The sequence below is a fragment of the Trachypithecus francoisi genome, unplaced genomic scaffold (genome assembly GCF_009764315.1).
Source record: "Trachypithecus francoisi isolate TF-2019V2 unplaced genomic scaffold, Tfra_2.0 Lachesis_group7, whole genome shotgun sequence".
NCBI classification, from domain to species: domain Eukaryota; kingdom Metazoa; phylum Chordata; class Mammalia; order Primates; family Cercopithecidae; genus Trachypithecus; species Trachypithecus francoisi.
Window position 1 is genome coordinate 43,631,948 of NW_022681472.1, and position 22,509 is coordinate 43,654,456.

General features: G+C 35.3%; 1 protein-coding gene across 1 annotated transcript in view; it reads right to left on the bottom strand.

Annotated features, from left to right (window-relative positions):
* Window positions 1-290: 290 nt before the first annotated feature.
* MMP16 (matrix metallopeptidase 16) overlaps window positions 291-22,509 on the bottom strand; it is a 299,850-nt gene continuing 277,631 nt past the window's right edge. The window contains exons 9-10 of the mRNA XM_033202547.1: window positions 14,888-15,003; window positions 291-10,030 (exon numbers count right to left, since the gene is read on the bottom strand). Of these exons, the coding sequence (XP_033058438.1) occupies window positions 9,696-10,030; window positions 14,888-15,003 (451 nt within the window). The 3' untranslated portion in view covers window positions 291-9,695. The remainder of the gene's footprint in view (window positions 10,031-14,887; window positions 15,004-22,509) is intronic.

A 22,509-nucleotide genomic window follows, 5' to 3' on the forward strand; every position in this document is an offset into this window, starting at 1 on the left:
TTACAGGCATTTGCCTGAAATATATTTGATGCAATGAAGTTTTCTTCTCCTTTATTTGATCACAGTTATAAGCATATAGTAACTAAACAGTTTCTCCAGTTGATGTGGCCAGTTTCATATACTTGCTAATTCAGGGAAATGCACTGAGGATTTTTCCCTAAATTAGTTTTCATTTTCTGTTTCATATGGATTAGAAAGACATAGATAGTAAAGGGTACTGCTTATAAATCATATCTTACATACTCGTCATAAATGTATGTAAATCATTCATTGAGTAAAACCACAATGTCTATGAACCATTTTTCTGTTCTCTTATTTATTGACAGTTTCTTTTAATTACAACACAATGAATTGATGGTAAATACAGAAGATGCAATAGTATAAAAAGCCATTTAACCCTTCCCTTGGTTAAGACACTTACAGCAGACAAAAACTGCCCCACCCCTAATCCCCTCCTTGAATGGAAACAAAATAAATATAAATTAATAAATACAAAAAAAATCACTGCACAGCCCTTAACTCTTTGATTGCCATGGCAAGAACCATGCTGATGATTCTAGCTTGTGACATTTGTGTGGTTAAAGGTTGCCGCAGCAGTCAAAGGGTTATAGCATTGTAAACATAAGTACTTTGTGGAAAAGTTCAGTCATGTTAATGGTCTATAGCAATGAGATTAATAGCATGACCCCTTGACCTTTAATGACGCAACATTATAAGGAGTTAAAAGAGATAGTAGCTTGGTGAGCTGTTACATAGACTAGTCAACCACTTTATTTAACAATGTGCTATGAGGCCTTGATTTACTAATAAAAGACAACTTGTGAATAATAAACACTGTTCAATGCACTGATCAATAAAATCAATGAAAAAATTAATTTAAGCACCACAAAATTTTGCCTGATTTTATCTGACAGTCATAATACACTTTAGCACCATTTATTTAGCCTTATATTTGCACACAAACAAGCTTTGTGTTTGTCAGTAGAAGCTATCTGAAAAAAATTATGCCAGATTTAAGATGGTGTAAATGTATAGAATCCTGTGTGGGAAAAACATCACTATAACTTGCACACCTTAAAACTCATTCAGCAAATAAATGTGTTATTTATTTCTTTCCTTGCACACAGAACACTACATACTATCAAGAACTTAATGAAATAGTGTTGAGTGTAATGAGAACAATGCAGAAACTTAAATCTAGATTTTAATACTCTCTCCATAACTGAAAACATCATGGGAATTAAAAGAAAGGTGAAGTATTGTCAGACAACCACAAGATAATGGCCTACATATTTAATTTCCTGGCATTTCTCTCTGCTTCACAGTTTAATGTTATTTAAATAAAGTCTGTATTAATTTTAATTTTTTTACTTTCCCATAACCACAACATAGAAAGAAAAAATTAGTTTCGTAAGAAGCTATAAAATGTATATTGTTTACCTAAGAGACGACTTCCCTTTGCAATTACTTGCATCTCATTCTGACTCTGAATGATAAATGTCTGTGCAATTTTTTAAATATATGGTATTTATTTGACAAACTAAGTTTATGGGAGCTTTTTCTTTTCATCTATCTAGTAAATATATATATGTGTGTGTGTGTGTGTGTATATATATATATCATATATACTATATATTCCCAAATCTATATTACCAGATAGCTTATATGGATGTCATAAACCTGCATTATCATACTGATCTGCCACTGGAATCAAGATAATGTTAATATAGGTATACACGTTTTAAAACATCTTAAAGATAGGTTACTATACTGATGAAGCAGGCAAGTTTCTCAAGGTCAATAATTGATTCTTTTAAAAAAGCATCAACCAACTATGAACTAATTAGATTTTATGTTTTTGTTTAAAAAGTTAGGTTTATTAAAAGTTATATTAGCGCAAAATTGAACTAGTAAACTCCATTTATTCCCTCCTATAATATAAAAACAAGATCTATTTGTTTAAAATTAGATACCTAAAAAAAATCTTTCAAAACTTTTAAGCCTGAAGCAAATTTTTATGGTCGAGTCTCTAAAACCCCTGAAAATAGAGGTCTGCAATAGAAATGCTGATACAGTCAAAACCAAGGCAGCAAAAAAGCTGCCTCTGTAACACCCCTAATTCTTTTATTCTATCTCTCTAATATATATGTAATTTACACATACAGAGAAATAGACCAAAGGATGAAGGTTTTAGGCATTTATGCACCCATGATATACCTTAAACAGAACACTATACTGTGGCTACTTTCCTGTATAATTATTTAAGATATATTCTCCAAAAGCAAATTTCCTTAGCTATCTTATCAACAGACAATACCCTTCATACTCAGCATTTCACTTTTCTCAGGGGAATAGCTCTATAAAAAGTTAGAAGCCAATGAGAGAGGCTGGGATGTATGTGAACTTTACTGGGACTGTCTTTGCATGGAAGTTTTGAAGGAAAATACTGAGGAACAAAGATATTTCCTGGGTACCATCTCTGATGTACAATGCTGCTCAATACTGATTTTTCACAAAGGGAATGGAAAACCAAATCTGTGTTAAAAAAAAAAAAAAGACAATTTAGAAATAGAAAGAAATGCAAATATAGACAGAGACTGCATAAGACAACTCAGTAAGATGTATCTTTCCCAACCATCTGTATTTTTGGGTGACAAACAAAAGGCAAACAAATAATGATCTTAGAATTGGAGGAGCAGAAAAACCAGGCACACACACCCTTGCTTGGAAATTGTTTGGAAGTAATTAAGATAGTGAAATTTTGTACTTATGAACATATAAAGGAATAATTGATTTCACATCAGCTATAAAAGAAGTAAATGCCAAAAAGACCTAAAAACCTAATTTTACTCAGGCAATGGTATATACTAAAGAGCTGTGAGAAGACAGCCAATAATGTGGCCTCTGTGACAGTATTTCAGTAATAGCTAAAATTATAACATTGATTTAAGGATAACTTTCATATTACTACCAAAATCATTCATTCAAGCAAAGTATATTTTATCTTAACAATTGGATTGTTAATATATAGAGGAAACAGGTTCAAACTGGCATTATGTAACAGCAAATGAAACATGCATCCTAGTGACTTTTCAAATAGACAGCTCATACTTTATTCATTCATATCTTGGCCAGACAGGCCAATGTAGCGACATACATTCATATAAAAGGTGGCAAGTACAAGCAGCACCATATCCTATCCTAGGAAAATGCATCCTACCATGCAGTCACATCTCACCAAAGCTTCATCATATATAAAGCATGTATAAAAAGGCCTGTGTCAAAAAGTATTCTGCCTGGGATCCAGTTTACCCACAGACCAAATACAACAGAAATGTCTGTATTGTGACTGATATTCTTTTTTCATGGATAAAAACAAGTGGAAAAAATTCCCAATTAACATCTCTATAAGCCAAGAAGTGTATCATTTTATTCTTGTTCACCATGCTTTTCTTCCAGTTTTTCTCTGTGAAATAAAGGTTAATGACATCTTGCTCTGAAGCTAAGTGACCTAACGTAAGTGTATTTTCATATTTATATTTAATTGATTTTTATCCCTTTTTAAGGGCATATAAATTCAGCTCTACAGCAGAGCACATGGCAAAGTTATATGAATCTGTACAACATTCTAGTTTATGATGTCTTTTCCTATACTGTTCAATATGCCATGTAATGTGAGGATATGCTGAGTGCAGATTTGAATATTATCCCCAGTCCGATGATGTATAAAATAAATTCTAAGACACACTCATCTTTAAGTTGAAAAGGCATAGAATCCTCAGAAATCTCTATAAATAAATGTCTTTCATACATAACTTTTAATACTTACTCTGCACTGACCATGCGTTCTGGGTTATGCCCTTATTTTCCTTAGAAAGCATTAGTTATGAATGCCTGTGAAGTCTCTGTTACAATACTAAGCTTCTGTGATCTTATATCCTTATTTAGTATAAACAATTAACATTGTTCTAATAAATGATGCATGTCACGTCCAGTTGTAAGCTCATAATTGTGTTTAAAAATTGAAGACTGCTACGTACTTCTGTATTCTACTCAAAAATTGACAGGATTTTACGATATCATGTGTTTTTCCCTTACTTTCTGTGAGTATGTGTAATCACTGTTCATTCTTAGGCTTTCTATACTATTGGTTTAACTTTCAAAGTAGACATGTATAAAATATTGAAACATATATTTGTAATTGGATGTTATTAATCTTACCTGAAACATTTCAGAATTGTGTCAAAATCACATCAATGGAAAAAATGGAAAATGATTTCAGAAGTACATGAAAGACAAAGGTCACAATTAGATGAGATTAGAACACTAAGGCAACTTCTTTGCTACTATGCCAAGTGTTTTAGGTTACATGATTATTGAGGTAAATTTCTGTATCAGGGAAATGGCTTGTCTCAGGGGATTCTAACATTATATATCTTTCCAACTGAGGTTACGGAACACCTACCTCTTACATTTTTAGCCTGTAAGGCTATGCATGAGTATCAGATGTCTTTAAGCATGGTAACATCTAATAACCACTGGCTAAATATTACATTGATATATCACATAATCATCACTAGTGTGAAGAGCTTGAAGTGGCATTTCTTTCTCCACTATTTTATGCTTGCTAAAGTAAAATTTCCAGTTGTATTATCAAGGAGTGCTATAGTTTGTCTTTATATCTAACAAAAGACTCATTTTTCCTCCTCCTCCATTTCCATTATATTTATTAAATATAATAATTAGCTTTCATATTTATGGTGTGGTGCTATTCCTGGTTGTTGCTTTCTTTAATACATAAAATTCTAATTTTTAAGACATAACTGTTAAACATTTTCTGATGTAGTTATGATTCCCTCCTAGGCAACGTGGTACCTGTGACTTAGCTACATATGCTCTGGCACCTATTTCCTGTGGTCACAACATCATGAAAGTACATCATGAAAGTACATGAAATCCAGCCGAATGATTAGATTCTCTTATACGATTGACTTGACACATTTTGTGATATTACATATTGGCTGAGATTGCTGTAATAGGTCATCTGAAATGTACATTTTTGGTTTATATAGCATATTCTATTTGACATCTGTGATACTTTGGAATATGCCCTTGAAAGCATCAGAAATGAAATAAGCTCTTTACTGTGTTTGCTAAAAAAGACCTTACCACCATCCAGAAGATTGTTTCAGTATATGCTACAATCTCACAGACTCAATACTATCAGTAAATAATTCCCTTTATTAGTTTCTGGAAATGATTCCAAAAACTTAAAAATATATATATTTTCATGACTCAGTTTAACTCAGTCTGTTTGCTTATAGCATCCATTCCTCTTCAGATAGCATTTTGAGTTTAGTTAATGTGGACACACTATTTATTCCACTGTAAGAGCCACAAAGTGTGGGTGTGTATGTGTACCACACTAGAGATATTAGCATAATACGTAGAACTTGCAAATATGACTACCCCTACAATCCAGTCTATATGCCATCATCTATGTACTGGAACTAGCAGTGAAGTTTGGACAATGTTCTTATCCACCACATTGTGTTTTTTAATGACCCACAGAGAGGGAATGAAAATAGGTACATAGTATATGAAATGGCCAAATTATGTGTTAATAAAAAAAGATTATGGGTAATTATTAAATGTAACACTTGCTTTTTTCAGTAAACCAGTCTGTATCCTTTATTACTTAGTAATTATTTTTGGTAATCATTACTTAGTAATTTATCACATTGATTCAGAAAAGTCTTGCTCTCTGATTTATAACAGAAGTTGTCTTTGCTAGTATCACATAATGCTGTCTAATTTAGCTCTATAACCTTTGTAATCAGAAAGAGCATCTGTATTCACCTGCTCTGACTGCCATGTCAACAGACACTGTTCGGAAGTGAGTCAGTAAATTCACAACCTTATCTACAATTCTGATGCGGAATTACTGCTTTACAGGAAATTCAAACTGATCAGCTATTTTAATACTTCATTGCATTTGTTTAATAATATATAGAACAACAATATTTTACTAAAATTCTTAACTATATGGTCACTTTATGTGAAGAACACTGCCTTGTTTACATTTGTGTTTATATTAGATAAAGTAATGATAAATGAAGCAGAACAATTATTTTTGCAGGCATGAATGTGTTTTCATTTCAATTTGGGAAATGGTATGTCTGAGCTTTTCATGTTTTTAGTGATATTTGATGCCTTGCATATCTCTACTAATACTGAACTGACACCTTATGTTATTGACCCATGGAAATTTATTCCACATTGGTTTTGAATCACTATTCTTATGTGTTAGATCAATTACTTTCCCTATCACTGTTCCATTTGGATTGAGACTTTTTTCCCAAACCCCAAGTAGAAGAGGAGTCAGGAACCATATCCACAAAGTAGCTGGTGTACAATAAACAAATGGTATCCCAGTTTTTGTGATTACATTGTCCTTATTGTCTTCTTATCTCTTGTAATAACACAGCCTGATAACTGAAATGTTCTAGTCAAAAGAGTAGCCTTATATGCCTTTGCTTATCACATAAATCTTGTGTCATATTAAAGTAAATATGACCCAACCCTTATTCATGACATTTGCCAGAATTCAAGCATAATGATAGACTCCTTCCTTCTTAATGCTATGATTATTTTCTAACCCTTTATACTTATAGTCTTATGACGAATCAGGATATTGTGATGAATGAGTAAAGAGGCAACAGATTGCTTATTCAGTTTCTTTCTCATTTTAGAGGAAAAAAATCAATTTTCAATGCAGGGTGATGGAGTTCCTCAATGATTTGCACATGTCCCAAAATGACACAGTTCCTCATTTCTATCTTTAGCAAAATATAGTTTCCAGTTATTTTTTCCTTGATATCAAGGCCCTAAAAGGATTAAACCCTCCTACAAGCAAACACTATATAAACGAGCTTATGTATATAGTCCTCCATGCTTAGCATCAGTGACTAACTCTTTATAATATCAGCATCATCTAGAATGGAAGCACTGAAGTAAAGCTACAGGGCTGACTCTGGTTCTCATTTCTTGCTTTCTTGGCCCTTGCGTACGTAATCTCCAATATCCTCTTAAAATATCATCTGCATTGTATGATATTTTACTGTAAAGCCATTCTTCTTTTCTTACTGTTCTTTTTTCTTAGCCTCACAGTATATATGCTCAGGTTGTAAGAAATAACAATCTGCAAGGCTTTGCAGCATGCCACCTACAATTATAAAATATTTTCCTCAACCAAATCATAAACATGTAGTTTAACCAAAAGGCATTCTAATTTTCATGCTATGTTGAGTATAAATATAAATTCAAGGCAGCCAAACTATCCATTTTGAAATAAGAATGTATACCTACACTCATTAAAAATCATCTGGAAATGTGTATTATTAGCAAATGAGTAAGAAATTTTTACTAGTATAAAATTCCTGCTTTATATAAAAGCCACACTGGCCATTCAAGTATTTGAGGTTTTTTTTTCCTATAGTTTTTTGTAATTTGTACTAAAATGATGAATTTAGACTTGAAATTATATTATAATGAAATTAAAATTCACTTCTACCTATAGGGCATTTTCAGAGTGTGCATGTAAAGAGCAAAGTGTCCATCTGCAGATCTGCCATCACCACTCTCTCCACTCTAAGGAAACAGCTCATGCTTACTAGATTTTAGAGAACAACTAATCCAATGGAGAAGCAACACCAGATTTCCTTCAGTTTGTGCCAGTTTGCAAGTTAAAGGTCAAAGGGCAAAGACATAGAACAGGACTCTTCAAGGAAAATTTTCACAGAAGACAATGTTTAAGTTGTTGTTAATGACAGTCAATAGATCAATAATCAAGTTCAAGGCAAGCTGTTCATTGTTTCAAAAGCTAATCCCCTCAAAGCTGGCTTTCACACAAAGCCAATGTCTGACTCATGGGGTGCATTCATTCTGACCATCTCTAATAAGTTCACAGCCCAGTGGCTGTAAAGCCTTTCACTGCAAGAAGCAGCTCCTAAAAATCAATAAAGAGGTCTGTCAGTTGCTGACTTTTCTCTAGGAAAAAAATATTGATACAAACCTGCTCTGCAGGTCACATGAAAATGACAATACTGCTGTTAGGACAAATTACACTCAACAATGAAATGCTTTGGTGGTCTCTTGGCTCTGTCAGTGATCAAATGGACGGCTAAATGCCAGAAGCCACATTAACCCTTTGAGAACTATGGTGGACATGCAATAGGTAATGCACTGGAGCATATTCATGCAACTTCAGAGTCATCATTTTAATTCATTTTTAAAATGGCAATGCTAACTGCATATACCAAGGCAAATTGAATTTTCATGCAATGGATTTTAAAACAGAAATTCACTATGCCTGAAACAAAAAAGAGAAGACTTAGGCTGTTATCAGTTTTTCAAATAAAATTTCAGTCTTATGAGATTCTTAATAAAATACCTTTTTTATTTGCCAGAAAAATTTTGGCAAGTAACATCATTTCTGTTTGTTATAAACACATTTATGTAGTCTTGTAAATCATTTAAAAATTACATGACATTATAGGACATAATGTTTAAAAAACCTGATCTTCCTGAACCTGTGACTGTTTTTACCATTGCCCAGTTCTGTAACTTATCAGATCACAAGACCAACAATCCTAAGACTCTGAAAGCTGGTGTGATAGTTCTCAAAGGGTTATATGGGTATATTACTAGTGTCACAAATCCTTGTAAAATAACTGTCACTGTAATCCACTTCAGAGATATACTGCTTCTTGTTCTGCTTTGTAATGAATATACCTGACAGACCTATGGAAGGCCTGGGGCAATGGCCTAAAACAACTTGAGAAGATTATCACAATGATGGAGGACTAAGGTGGAAAGAAGGGGTTTAGAAATACTTCAAAAACAATTAAAAGGTCGTGTTTGAAAATAGCTATGAATATAAATGCGATGAAACATTGAGGACATAGCTGAGAACAGCTGTATAAAATGAAAAATGGATGTATTATTAAGGCTGTTACTATATTGCAGATATTTTGGCCCCTTGGTTGTTGGAAAATGGCTGTCCCAACAGTCTAACGTCCTGCATGTGTATTCCAAATCTCCCACCTGACAAAATGGTGTGTAGGAGACTATCCAAAGCAGTCAGAGAGCTATCTTCTTTGGAGACAAAGCTGTTTTGGGTCTTCACACTTTCCTGGAAGTTCAATTGTGGGTTCTTTTTTAAACTCTTTTTTCCCTTTGTTTTAAAGCAAAAGAAAAAAAAAAAAGAAAGAAAAGTCGTGGGTTTTCTGATTTGCTTTTTTTTTTTTTTTTCTCCCCCCAGAAATGGGCTCAGACTTCAGAAGGAAAATAACATTAGAAACTTTTAAGAAGAATCTTTTCTTCTTTTTCTCCTCTTCTTTAGTTAATCCTGAAATTTTACTGGGCATTGAGCGTGCAGAGGAAAGGCCTAGAACTGAATGACAAAGAAAGACAAAGGACTGAAGAACAGCAGATACTGTGCATCATGGAAGCTTCCCCATGAGTGCATTTCCACTCATGTGCAGGACCAGCAACCCTCTGGGTTTGAAAGGTCAGCCCCGAATCAGGCTGCCACAAGCCTGCTCCTAGCTAGGAAACAGCATAACAGCTCTTGTCTTGAATCTCAAGTTACCACAAACTCCTGCAAAAGAAAGAAAGAAGAAGAAAACCCTACATCACACCCACTCTTGCATAGAGCGTTTACAGTACAGTATGTGGCGGGGTGTCCCTTTCCTCTTGAACTGGAACACAGTGTAAACCAATACAAGGAGGCATAAGGCCAAGATGCAGGGAATGACAATAGCTATGGCTTTCACAGTGCTGGCTGTGTTGTCCAGTTTGATGACAATGTCTACATCATCTGGTGGGCTGTGTCCTTCTTTAACTCTGTCTGTTGGTCCATCACAGCCCATAAAATCCTTGAGGATGGATCTTGGATATCCAGGTTCTACCTTGAGTATCTGGTTGTTGAATTTCCAATACTCCTTTCCTTTGTAGAAATACGTAAAGCCTAGGGGGAAAAACATACACACACACAGGTACCACTTATTTGTGACAGTGTATATGTAGAGAAATGTTATTAAAATAGGCTATGTCTTAAGAGATGTATTTTAAGGCCCTTCAGTTTTCATAGGAAGAAAACACTATTTTCAGCTCCGCTGTCTGTTAAGATGGCTGTGGCTGCTGTGCTCCAGGAATGATGCCATCTAATGCCTATGGAAAGCGCAGTCCAGAGAGAGAAATATCATTTACAGAGGACTGTTCAAAGACTGTGCTATGCAATCTACTCCTAGTCCAAGCTAGAAAAGAGAACCTTATCTTTTTGCTCACCTATAGGACTGCTGTTACAAAATTACATATTAGTGTGATAATATCAACCTATATTGAAAGATGCTGAAACAGCCTTATAAACTGAAACACTGTTTACTCTCAGGCTGTTACTGGGAACATTGTTCAATATATGATAAAGAGGCTTCTCTATGAAACACCTCAAGGGAAATTTCTAATCATCTTAGTATCAGGAATCTCTGCTCCTTCTAAACAACAGGCTTCCTTTTGTAATTTGGATGAGAAATCATAATAAAATATAAATCATAAAACTGGAGGGGGTTTCATTTGTCTGCAAAGAATCTCAACATGTAAAGACGTATTCATAGTATTTGGTACTCTAACCTCATTTCTGGCTCTAGGTCATAAACATTTTGTTCCTTCTCCTTTTGTCCTCTTTATTATACTTGATTAAAAGTATGCTTAATTTGTGTCACCTAGCTATATTTTATAGAAGTACCAAAGCCATTATTCACTATTTTAAGAATAAAATAGAACATAAACCTACAATTCCATTTTTAATACTTCCTAGTACCTTATATTTCACGGGGAGGAGGTGGGATGTGGGAGGCTCAAGTAACATGCAATTTATTTTCTAAAACATTATGAATGCATACAATACACGTTGTAAGCGCCTCATGATTAAACTACAAATAGGGACATTTTTCCTAGGTCTGTTCTCCAAATTTTATCTTTTTGTTGGGCACATATCCATTTTTTTCTTTCTGTCCACAGCTCATTCATGTCAAGTTTCTGTGTGACTATAATACTTTGACTTAATTTGTCCTTTGAGATAAAACTTAAAAAATCAAGAAGAAATGTTTTAACACTATAGTTACTTAAAACTATATTTTAGGAGTTATCTGTTTTTGATAGAAAGCATAAATCATAGTTTATCATCATTAATGAAGGTAATATTTTTTCCTGTTTTATTGAGGACTTATTATGGAAGAAGCATTGTGTTAAAGTTTAGTAGACGACCTGTCTTTTAATCCTCACAAATACTCTATCAGGTAGAATTAACTATCCTTTCTTTTAAGCCCACGATATTGAGGATCAGAGACACAATAACATGCTCATGTTCTGGTGAACACAAGATTTAAATCTTGATCTAGATCTAGAGCCTGGATACTTAATAATTTTTTAAGACTGGGTCCCTTTAGGTGTCTACTGTCTTTTTTATTTGAGACGGAGTTTCACTCTTGCTGCCCAGGGTGGAGCGCAATGTCCCGATCTCGGCTCACGGCAACTTCTGCCGCCTGGGTTCAAGTGATTCTCCTGCTTCAGCCTCTTGAGTAGCTGGGATTACAGGCATACGCCATCAGGCCTGGCTAATTTTGTATTTTTAGTAGAGACAGGGTTTCTCCATGTTAGTCAGGCTGATCTCAAACTCCCGACCTCAGAGATCTCCTGTCTTTTATTAAATACTTGTAGGTTAAACGTCCAAGGGTGTGAGAGGTATCATTTTTGAATGAAGAACTCCGACATCTCTCAAGAAATTTCAGATGGGGCAGATGATCACTTCAGGTCACTTTATTCTGGAAATCATTCTGTTCAATGCCATAAACACCTACTGCTGCTTTTAGTTTCGTAGGACAGTTTTGCAATGAGGGCAACTTGCCAAGTGAAAACAGGTGTATGTAGATTCGAGTTTTTCTGCGGAGAGTTGCTATTTGATCACATTAATGAAATTCAATATAATTACTCAACAGGCTTGGATGAAGAAATGGGCCTGCCATCGTAACACTGAGGGCCTGCCAAATAACAGTACATTAGACAATCATAGTTAAATAATGGCATTGATCTAGAATTAAACAGACCTTCAAAAGAGGTGAATGCACTCCTTATATAAACTGGAAACCAACAGCTGAAAGTGTCCTCATCTTCAATTTTTAGCTAAAGCTAATTACTATAGAGCTACTGGGCATTACACACAAGTTAAGAAGTTTCTATTTACATACTATACAGTTCTGTAGGCCAAATTTTATAGTAACACACTCCACATACAGGAGTAGAATTGTAGTTATTGAATATACTTGGTACACATAAAAAGTCTAGGCTTGTTGTAGAGGCTCATGCCTGTAATCCCAGCACTTTGGGAGGTCGAGGTAAGAGGACTGCTTGAGCCCAGGAGTTCAACACCAGGCTGGGCATCATACAGGAGTTACAGACCAGCCTGGGTACCATAGTTAGATGAGACTCTGTCTCAGAAAAAAAAAAAAAAAAATGTCTAGTTACTAGGAGATAGTGTAAGCATTTGAAAGGAAGTAGCCTAAAATCTTGGGAACAGAAGTATGTCAAACCTTGATCCTGCAAAATTCATCTTGTTCAATAATTTAGGGTTTTTTCATTTATGAAAGGTCAGTTGGCTGAATAAATATTTAGGTATTTGTATATTTTTTTTTTTAAAAGCAGTTTTGGCATGTATTTTTGTATATATGCTTATGAAGAACAACTTCTGGTGAATTCTTAACTAAATTTTCATTGTTTTGAGAAATTCTGGAAAATAAATTAATGAGGCTATGTTTTATTTGATGATCCTTTTATGTTTGACTGAACCTTACTGGACTTTTCTATTGTTTCATCCTAAAAGTGTAATGAGACATAATTCTCCACAGCTGGTACTATTATATAGCTTAGTAGATGTACCCTGAGAGGAGGGTCTCTGTGTTCTATTTCTTACTCTTACATGCTCATTAGTAAGAAGTTGCTATTTAATACATGTGGACAAACAAACTGATGTGCTCATCTTTCACATTTTTTCATTTCTTTGTCCTTTTTATCTGTATAGCTTCGAAAGTTTTGAGGGACATTATTAATGTGATTTTACTACCTCCGATGTGACTTTATAGTGACTTCCTTTACTCTCTTATTCCTTTCCTTTTTGTCTCAGAGAGTTATGTTTTAATCTTAGTCTCACTGTTCTATGGATTTCTGCTTCTGTCACATACAAGTAATACCTTAACTTGGTCTTTCAATTTTCTGAGCCAAGAGAATACAAAAAAATTATTTTTCTCAGCCAGTACTATGATTAGGACTTCAAGGTTCTTTTTGACTTTGCCTCTGCCTACAGTGTTCCACTTCTGGGACACTATCTCACAGAATGTAGTGGTATATCATTATACATATAGCAATGCTCAACAAACAGTACATGTACTTTGATTTTTCTGATTGGTATTAATTTATCCTGGTTCCAAGTTCTTTCAAGTTTATACTAGTATACAGTTTTCTTTTTCTTCCTTTTTTTTTTTTTTTTCTGAGACAGAGTCTGGCTCTGTCGCCCAGCCTGGAGTGCAGTGGCATGATCACAGCTCACTGCAACCTCCTTCTCCTGGTTTCAATCAATCTTCCTGCCTCAGGCTCCTGAGTAGCTGGGACTATAGGTGCACACCACCATGCCTGGATAATTTTTATATTTTTAATAGAGATGGGGGTGTCACCATTTTGGCCAGGCTGGTTTCAAACTCCTGACCTCAGGGAATCTACCCACCTCAGCCTCCCAGGCGTGAGCCCCCATCCCCTGCCAGTGTAGAGTTTTCTTAATTTTGCAATATGCTTATGGTCAATCACAGTTTTCAGTGCTAGTATGATTTTTTCATTCTCCCCTGACTCTTTCATTAACCTTGCTTTCTCTTCCTTGCCCCTAGATGTACTTAAGTTTGTCTTGCAAAAGATGCCTATTTTTGCTTATGTTGAACATATGTCACAGACTTTTCATGTTATTGAGGACATATATAATATACTATTTTCTTATGCTTCATATCGAAAATAATTTGATGAGGTAAATTTTTTTCTCTGTATTTCAGAATGTCATTTTCCTTTCCTTTGTTCTGAAATATTGCATATACATTCAATTTCAAATTGTTATTATGATTTATTCATATTTACTAATCCCTGGATGAGAAGAGATATGTTTACATTTCATATATGCCAACAGATAGGGGAGTAAGGATTATCCATGGCTTGGCTAGCTTTCCACTCGGGATCTAGCTGAATGTGAAATCCTGGGATAGCAAGTACAGAGGGCAGCTCTTGGATTTTTTTCTTATTATTATGCCATCATATATCCACTCTATTCTCACTATATTGAGCTGGAATCTTCCTTGCTTGCTGACACTCTAAGTCAAAGAATACATAAAAAATTATAATTCTCAACATGCATTATTACCAGATAGAATACCTCAAGTGGCACTTCTATCTTCCTTGTGACCGGTTCTGTCCCATGTATTTTTATTATCTTTACAGGAATTTTAATAGAAATACAGGTGAGATTACTTCAAAGGTATACATAACTTCCATATTAAACTGTTACTCGTCTTTTTCTAATGACTTTTTTACCAACTAAAATAAGTTGAGGTTAAAAAATGTCTACAGCATAATACTACATGTAAATCTAGGAAAAAAGTTCATATAAATAGAAATACAGTATTACATAGCTCCAGTATAGCACTTTCCAATGGCTTAATTTAGCACAGTGAAAAAGCCTAATGTGTTACTAAGATAGCAAACTTATGAAATGTAGAAAGCACATGTTGCATACCATTTTCTTTGTGTACAAATGCTCCCTGAGGAGATTCAGGGATCCCTTTCCAGACTGTGATTGGCTTGGGATAGCCAGGGTCCATTGTTTTCATTTCTTCACTATATCTCCAATATCTACAAAGGATAAAAACAACAACAACAACCACCACAATAACACACATATAGGGAAAGATTATGCATACAAACAATAATAGCTAACATTTATTAGACCTTTGCTGTGTGCTTGACTTTGTTACCTGTGCACCTGTTAATGACTTACAGAACTCCAACTGGCAAGCTCTGATTTAAATAACTGAAAATACAATTGGCATAAGGCATTTATTCTGTTTCTTCTGCACATATTAAAAATGGGCATCTTATTGTCCATATCCTGCCTATGTTAAAAATAAGTTCTTATTCAGTATGCTAAATTGAATAAAAAGTGCTAGCTAAGTATATTTATAGTTCATAAGGACATCACCAACCTGCCTATATATATCAGAGGTTTTCATGAGTTTTTAAAATCTTTCTTAGGAAGCAGAACATTTTTTTGAAATAATCTTAAGTAGAATCTTGATTTATTTCTTCATTCAGTACGTATTTAGTGAAAATATATTATGTTGCTGGCATTATTGTAGGGCTAGAGATACAACCTTGAACAACACCAATATGCTGTGGTTTTCATTGATCTCACATTATAGGATATGTGAGGATATGGGCAATAAACTAATTTATCAATAAATATACACTATAATAGGAGGTGATAACAGCTATGAAAAAAGCAAAGCAGATAGAGTTATCTAGGAATATCAGAAGCCATGTTAAATTGGTGGAATGAGAGATCCTGTCTGATAAGTTGACATCTGAGCACAGAAAAGTGAAGAGCAATACATGTAGTTTTCGGGAGAAGAAAACTCCAGGCAGAGAAACTAGGAGTTGAAAATTCCTGTGGCAGGCACATGCTGGAGTACCTGTGTCTACAAGGAGGCTGGGGTGACTGGAATTGAGTTAGTAATGCGGACACAAGGTGAGAGTCAGAACCAGAACCTAAGATTAGACAAGCCTTACACTACAGTAAGCCTTTGGTTTCCCTCTAAGAGAGACGGGAAGCCAATATATATTTTGAACAGAGGAGCTTAAACTTAAAGAATACACTGGTTGCTATGAGTAAAAGAGTTTGAAGGAGGTAAGGCAGAAGTAGGAATGCCAGTTGGGATGTCACTGCAATAATCCTTGGCCTAAGGAGTCAACAGCTATAGGATTGATGATAAATCAAGGCATTTGGGATATATTTTAAAGAAAGAGCCAAAGGACGTATTCATGGATTAGATGTGGAGTGTGAAAGAGAAGGAAGCTGAGCATGACTCAAGAATTTTAAGCCTGATTATCTGGAAGAAGAATGTTATCATTCAGTAAGGTAAGGAAGTAAGGGAAGGTAAGCTGAGACGGATTGAGGAATCTTGACTTTGGTGTTAGCTACTTTAAATTTAGACTTCAAGGTGGAACTGTTGAGGAAGAAACTGGGAATGTGAGTATAGACGTTAGGGCTGGTCTTGATTGGAGTATGAAAGTGTACAGACATTAATACAAATAAGAGCAAAACTCACCAAGAGTTAGAACTCTCAGACTCTTATCCCTTCACAGGGTAGTCCTTGAGCCACTTTCACAGAACCCCTAGACTTCCAAGGAACAAATTGTGAACATCCCTACTTTGGATCATTCATTATTGTCCATGTATTTTAAGAGTAAAATGAGTTTATATTTTGAATGGTCACAAAGATTGACAAAAGGGTAAAATCATTGGGAGTTCACAGTGATATCACCGATTTCAGGCAGCCCGATTGCTCTATGCATTATTTTACTTAATCACAACAAACCCATGAGAATAGTCATCACTGTCCCCATTTGAGAGAGGAGAATTCCTGGAGGACAATGAATGATAGGTAGAAGTATAACCATGTTTGTCTGATTTCAGATAACCATGTTTATCTGCTGTTTTCACCATAAAGGCAGTTTCCAAATTCATTTGATGCCACTAAATATGTTTCCCGATTTTATTTGACAATGCTTTTCCCCTGCTAAACATATATGGTGATCTACTAAAGCTAGTGTTTCACCAACACATATCTGGGAAATGATACATTTTTAAAAAATTATCTTTGTCGTAGCCATTTTATCTGAAATTAGAAAAAAATAAGTATTTTCTAGTTTGGATATGCCTCTGCCAGGCCTATGGAGGATACTTTACCTACAGAGCTCTGGGGTCCTGTGCAAAGGTTTTGCTATAAATTCCTAGAAACCTCACTTGAGTAACATCTGGAATTCCTCCATCCATTGAAGATGCACTTCCCCCATCTTCAATGTTCACATAGAAAAAGATTGTTTCAGGAAGTGTTCTAAGAAATAACATCCAAAGAAGAGTTTATACCAAAAGGGAAACTGTCACGGGTATTTGTCACAGGTTCTCATCACATCAAAGATGAGAACAGATCTGACGAACAAATCAGAAATAGCTACATGGAGAAGCACTGAGCTGAAAGAATGGTGCCTGAACTGCATCATTCTGAAGAGCACAATGAAGTGGAATCATTAGTGTATTATGCCACCAATTCTAAAATATATTTTCTTTCACATTTTGTTCATGGAAACATTTACGTTTAAATTAAAATATTTAAATTAAACATCATTTCTGAATATTCCTGTCCCACAGAACATTCTGTGACAAATGGTTAATGCAGTTGAGATTTGCTCATAATCTAAAGATCTCTTCTCTCAAGTAAATATCTCAGTGGGGTTTACAATAGTGTATATATAAATATATAAAACTGCTTTCCACACTTGAGCAAAGAAAGTCTCTTGCAGGGAAATAGTCAAATACCTATTTCATGGATCCTAAGAAACGCTTTTTCACATTTTACATCTCTCAACATCAGAATGCCCTTTCAACAGATACAGTGTTAGTTTACTTGACAGGGTTTTCCTCTCATAATAGAATAAATAATGACATATCTTAACAATACATGGCATTTTTAGATGACATAAACTATAACTTAAAGTGAGCTTTTAAATTCTAACTTAAAATTTGGACTAGGGTTGGGTGTGGTGGCTCACACCTGTAATCCCAGCACTTTGGGAGGCCGAAGTGGATGGATTGCTTGAGCCCAGGAGTTTGAGGCCAGGCAACATGGTGAAACCCTGTATTTGCCAAAAACAAAAATCTAGCTAGGCATGGTGGTGCGCATCTGTAGTTCCAGCTACTCAGGAGGCTGAGGTGGGAGGATCTATTGAGCCCAGGAGGTTGAGGCTGCAGTGAGCTGTGATTATGCCACTGCACTCCAGTGAGGGCAACAGAATGAGACCTTGTCTCAAAAAAATAATAATAGGCCAGGCATGGTGGCTCATGCCTATAATCCCACCACTTTGGGAGGCCAATGTGGGTGGATCACCTGAGGTGAGGAGTTCAAGACTAGCCTGGTCAACACGGCAAAACCCTGTCTCTACTAAAAAATACAAAAATTATCTGGGTGTGGTGGCATGTGCCTGTAATCCCAGCTATTTGGGAGGCTGAAGCAGGAGAATCACTTGAACCCAGGTGGCGAAGGCTGCAGCAAGCCGAGATAGCGCCACTGCACTCTGGCTTGGGCAGCAGAGAGAGACTCCATCTCAAATAATAATAATAATAACAATAAATAAAATTTGGAATAACTTAAAATCCCGAGGACAATGGGATTACATCCTGCATGTGATTTAAGTAACATTAATACATACCTAGCAACCACATTAGTTTTCTGAGAAGTAGTTGTTTTTTATGTAGAAATAACTACACTTTATGTAGCATTTTGTAGCTATAAAGTAAATTTATACACATATATTGTTTTGCTTAAATCCCTCAACAGTCTTTTATATCACATATTACAGAGTTCTCCAAAATAATATCCTAACCATTGATTTAGTATGAATTGTCACTCAATTTAAGCAATGACAGAGCATTGGGTATCATATTATTCAAAGACAATTGACTTAGTCACATTTACTGCATTTGAATGTGGTAGAATTGAAATTCAAATGTTACTGCTGGTGTCTGCCTGTAGTTCTTATTCTCTCAATGCTGTCATTCAAACAATTGGTGTTCATTGTTTGGGTATAGCTTTCCTTTCTCCCTTAGTCTGTTCATTCATAGATTCATTCACCCACTGATAGTTTTCTCTGCACCTATATTATATGCCAGACTCATAGGATTCAGAGAGATCTCATTTCAGGAAAACGTTAATGGAATGTAAATTGTATTACACTCTTTTGTAGGAACATAATTCGGGTATGAATTCGTCAACATAAACGCATTTTTCCCTCTCAGCAGATAATGCAAAACAATAATTTAGGATCATTTTACAATTTTAGAAAAACTCAACATAGGCTCAAACCCAAAGGTTGTCTGCTTTGTGTCAGCTTTGAAATATATCCAGTAAACTGGAATGCAATTAGAATTATCTATATTTAGTGCTGTCTTATAAAAGGTGCTGAGGCTTATTCATAAACATTGGTTTGTATTTTAATTTCCAACATATTTGAGCACATGTCAACATGAACAAAAAAGCTCATCCCACTGAGTTTTTCTCCCTGAAAAATAAGCTTATAGATGCATTGAGAAGTAAATTAGCATATTCAGATGAGAACACTGTGTACATCAACCATTTGGGGGGTTTAAAATGTAGATATTTTCATGGAAAACACTGTGGGAGGGTCAGTAAGTAATAAAAGCTATTATAAATGAAGCTCATAGCTCTTTCTTCTGATTCATCAATTATCTCTACTGTAGAATTTTGACTTTAATCAGATGATTTTTTTTTGAGATTAGCAGTCTTAATCAATGCCCCAAAATCCCATTCCTCAGAATCAGTCTTACAAATGCAACAGAATAGAAAATATCAATATATCAGTTTTTGCTGTATTTTTGAATGAATCAAAACATATACATTAAGAAATTACTTTATAAACATACCATTAAAGCTGGAAGAAATAAATGTATTTTTCTATTTGACTGTTAGTGATGATAATAATCAAGAAAATAAAGTAGATCTACATTTTGTTCTTTTTATTTGAAAATACCTTAAAATTTTCGACAGCTAAGCTTCTTATGAAATATGGCAATAGAGTCTTAGATATGTTTGTGAGATGTTGAGAGATGACTTAGAAATATAGCATTTTAAGCTAAATGTTATGAAGATCAAAACTTATCCAAGGACCAAATTGTAGTGTATTAACAAAAGGGCAAGTAGGAATCTGAGGGACTGAGTTCCATGCTGTATGTGAAATAGTACAGCACTCTATATTTTAATCTGAATTTACAGATTTATTTAAAGAACTGTCATTTCATCTACTCTCTTTAGCTATCTCTATACTTAGAAGATTTCACATGAACTCCTGTTTTCAATACCATTTATATGTCAATAAGTCTGAGATGTGTGCCTCCAACTAAACTCTCCATTAAGATGCAAACTCAATTATCCAACCACCTACTTGACTTCTTCACTTGGTGTATAAAGAGGCACCTCAGTTAAGCATGGATATTTCAATCTCTTAATCCCCTTCCCCCAATATTACTCTCCGTGTCTGTCTTGTCTCCAGATAAGGTGCTATTTACTTAATTACTTGGGTGGAAAGCCTAGAAGTTGCCCTGATTTATTTTGTTCCTCCCCTAAAATCCAAGCCCTGAGGACAACTTGCTATCATACTCAAAATGTATCCTGCACCCACCCACTTTGCTCCATCTCCACCACTATCATCATGTTTTCCTGCACTCCTTCAATGGTCTCCCAGTTACCCTCCACACCTCCACTCTTGGAGCCCATTCTTCACACAGAAGCCAGCACAATCTTTGTGAATACACAGAAGATCATATCACTTTCCTGTTGAAAACCCTCCAATGCCCCTTCCTTGTACTTAGAATAAAATTCAAACTGTTTGCCATAGGCTACAGGGTCTTGTGAAATCTGGTCCCTATCCACCAGTTTCCACCACTTAACCATTATGCTCTAGCAATACTGTTTTTGAACAATCCAACTTCTTTCCTACATTATTGCCTTTGCATGACTATATCACCCACCTGCAACACAGTGTCCTGAATAGCTTTCTATGGCTGAAACGTCTTCCTACTCAAGTCCCCACTCAAGTGTCCCCTTCACAAGTGAGGCCTTCCCCCAAGTAAACACTAAGTCCTAACCTGTCCTTACCAGCAGGAGTCTCATTTCTCACTGTGAAAATTATCAGGGTCATTTATTTGTTTACTGTTTATTATTTGTCTCCCCCAACACAGTCTAAGTGCCACGAAACTAGGAGCTCTGTGGTCTTTCTTTCTACTACTCCATCTTCATTACCTAGCACATGTCACATACTTTGTGTTTCAAAATGCATTATTGAATGAATGAAGTAAGTGCTAGGGTAGGACAGGTGCAGAAATCTTAAGAAAGCAGGCACTAGAGCTACTGAGAATAGAATGGGCTGCCTCATGTTCATACTGTCACAGGCAGTTTGGTGGAGAGGGAAGGGTACTCTTGGGCTGTAACTGAGGGTATCTAGATTTTGGTAGGAAGTGAACAACATGCAGGGCTGACATATGGCAGCATCTAATTTAAAGACGTGCTTTGTTTGCATAGCAGATTATTTTAAGTAATCTTGATTTTGAATGCTTTTCTAGAGGTTTTGCACTTTCCAGCTCACCACAGTACTCGCCATTCGCTATTGCCTTGGATATACTACTTTACCCAGTGTTACAGCCGCTATTCACCTGATCTCTTTAAGGACTTGAATTTTTTACAACTGTTCTAGATACTCACTAAAATCATTTTTGCTCTTAGCCTTAGAAAAATAGAAAACTGTTGACATAATTTTTTTCTTTTTTTGTAAGCAGAAAAATGGAAGTGGGAGAAGAGGGGAGAAATAATAAAAAATAAATTCTCATATAAAAGTGACAACTAAATTGTTTCTTTGTTTCAGTTAGAGAGTTTAATGTCTTTTCCATCTAACTTTTAAATCTAGAATAAACATATTGATAATTTGCTGTTGACTCTGGAAATACGTAATTATACGACTATGGAATAATTTGTTTATAAAAAATCTATAACTCATGATATCTTACATAAGATCACACACGGAAATTAATTGAAATCCTGCTTTCAGTTTTTTAAAACCTATAAAACCATAGTTATTTAAACAGAACTTAAAAGTAATAAAGGCATTTCTGTATTTAGCATGTAGAAAACACATTTTCTGTATTTAGCATGTAGCTTTTCAAGTGGGGAGTAAATGATCTAAAAAACCCTGTTTCCTGTTTTCTATAGTCTTTATTCTTCTACACTTTTGGCATCTAACCTCCACTGATTTCACAAATTTAAGGTAGTTCACGTTTGATCTTTTTTATTTTTTGAGACAGAGTATCGCTCTGTGCTCCAGGCTGGAGTGCAGTGGCGCAATCTCGGCTCACTGCAAGCTCCACCTCCCGGGTTCACGCCATTCTCCTGCCTCAGCCTCCTGAGTAGCTGGGACTACAGGCATCCGCCACCGCGCCCGGCTGATTTTTTGTATTTTTAATAGAGACGGGGTTTCACCGTGGTCTCGATCTCCTGACCTTGTGATCCGCCCGCC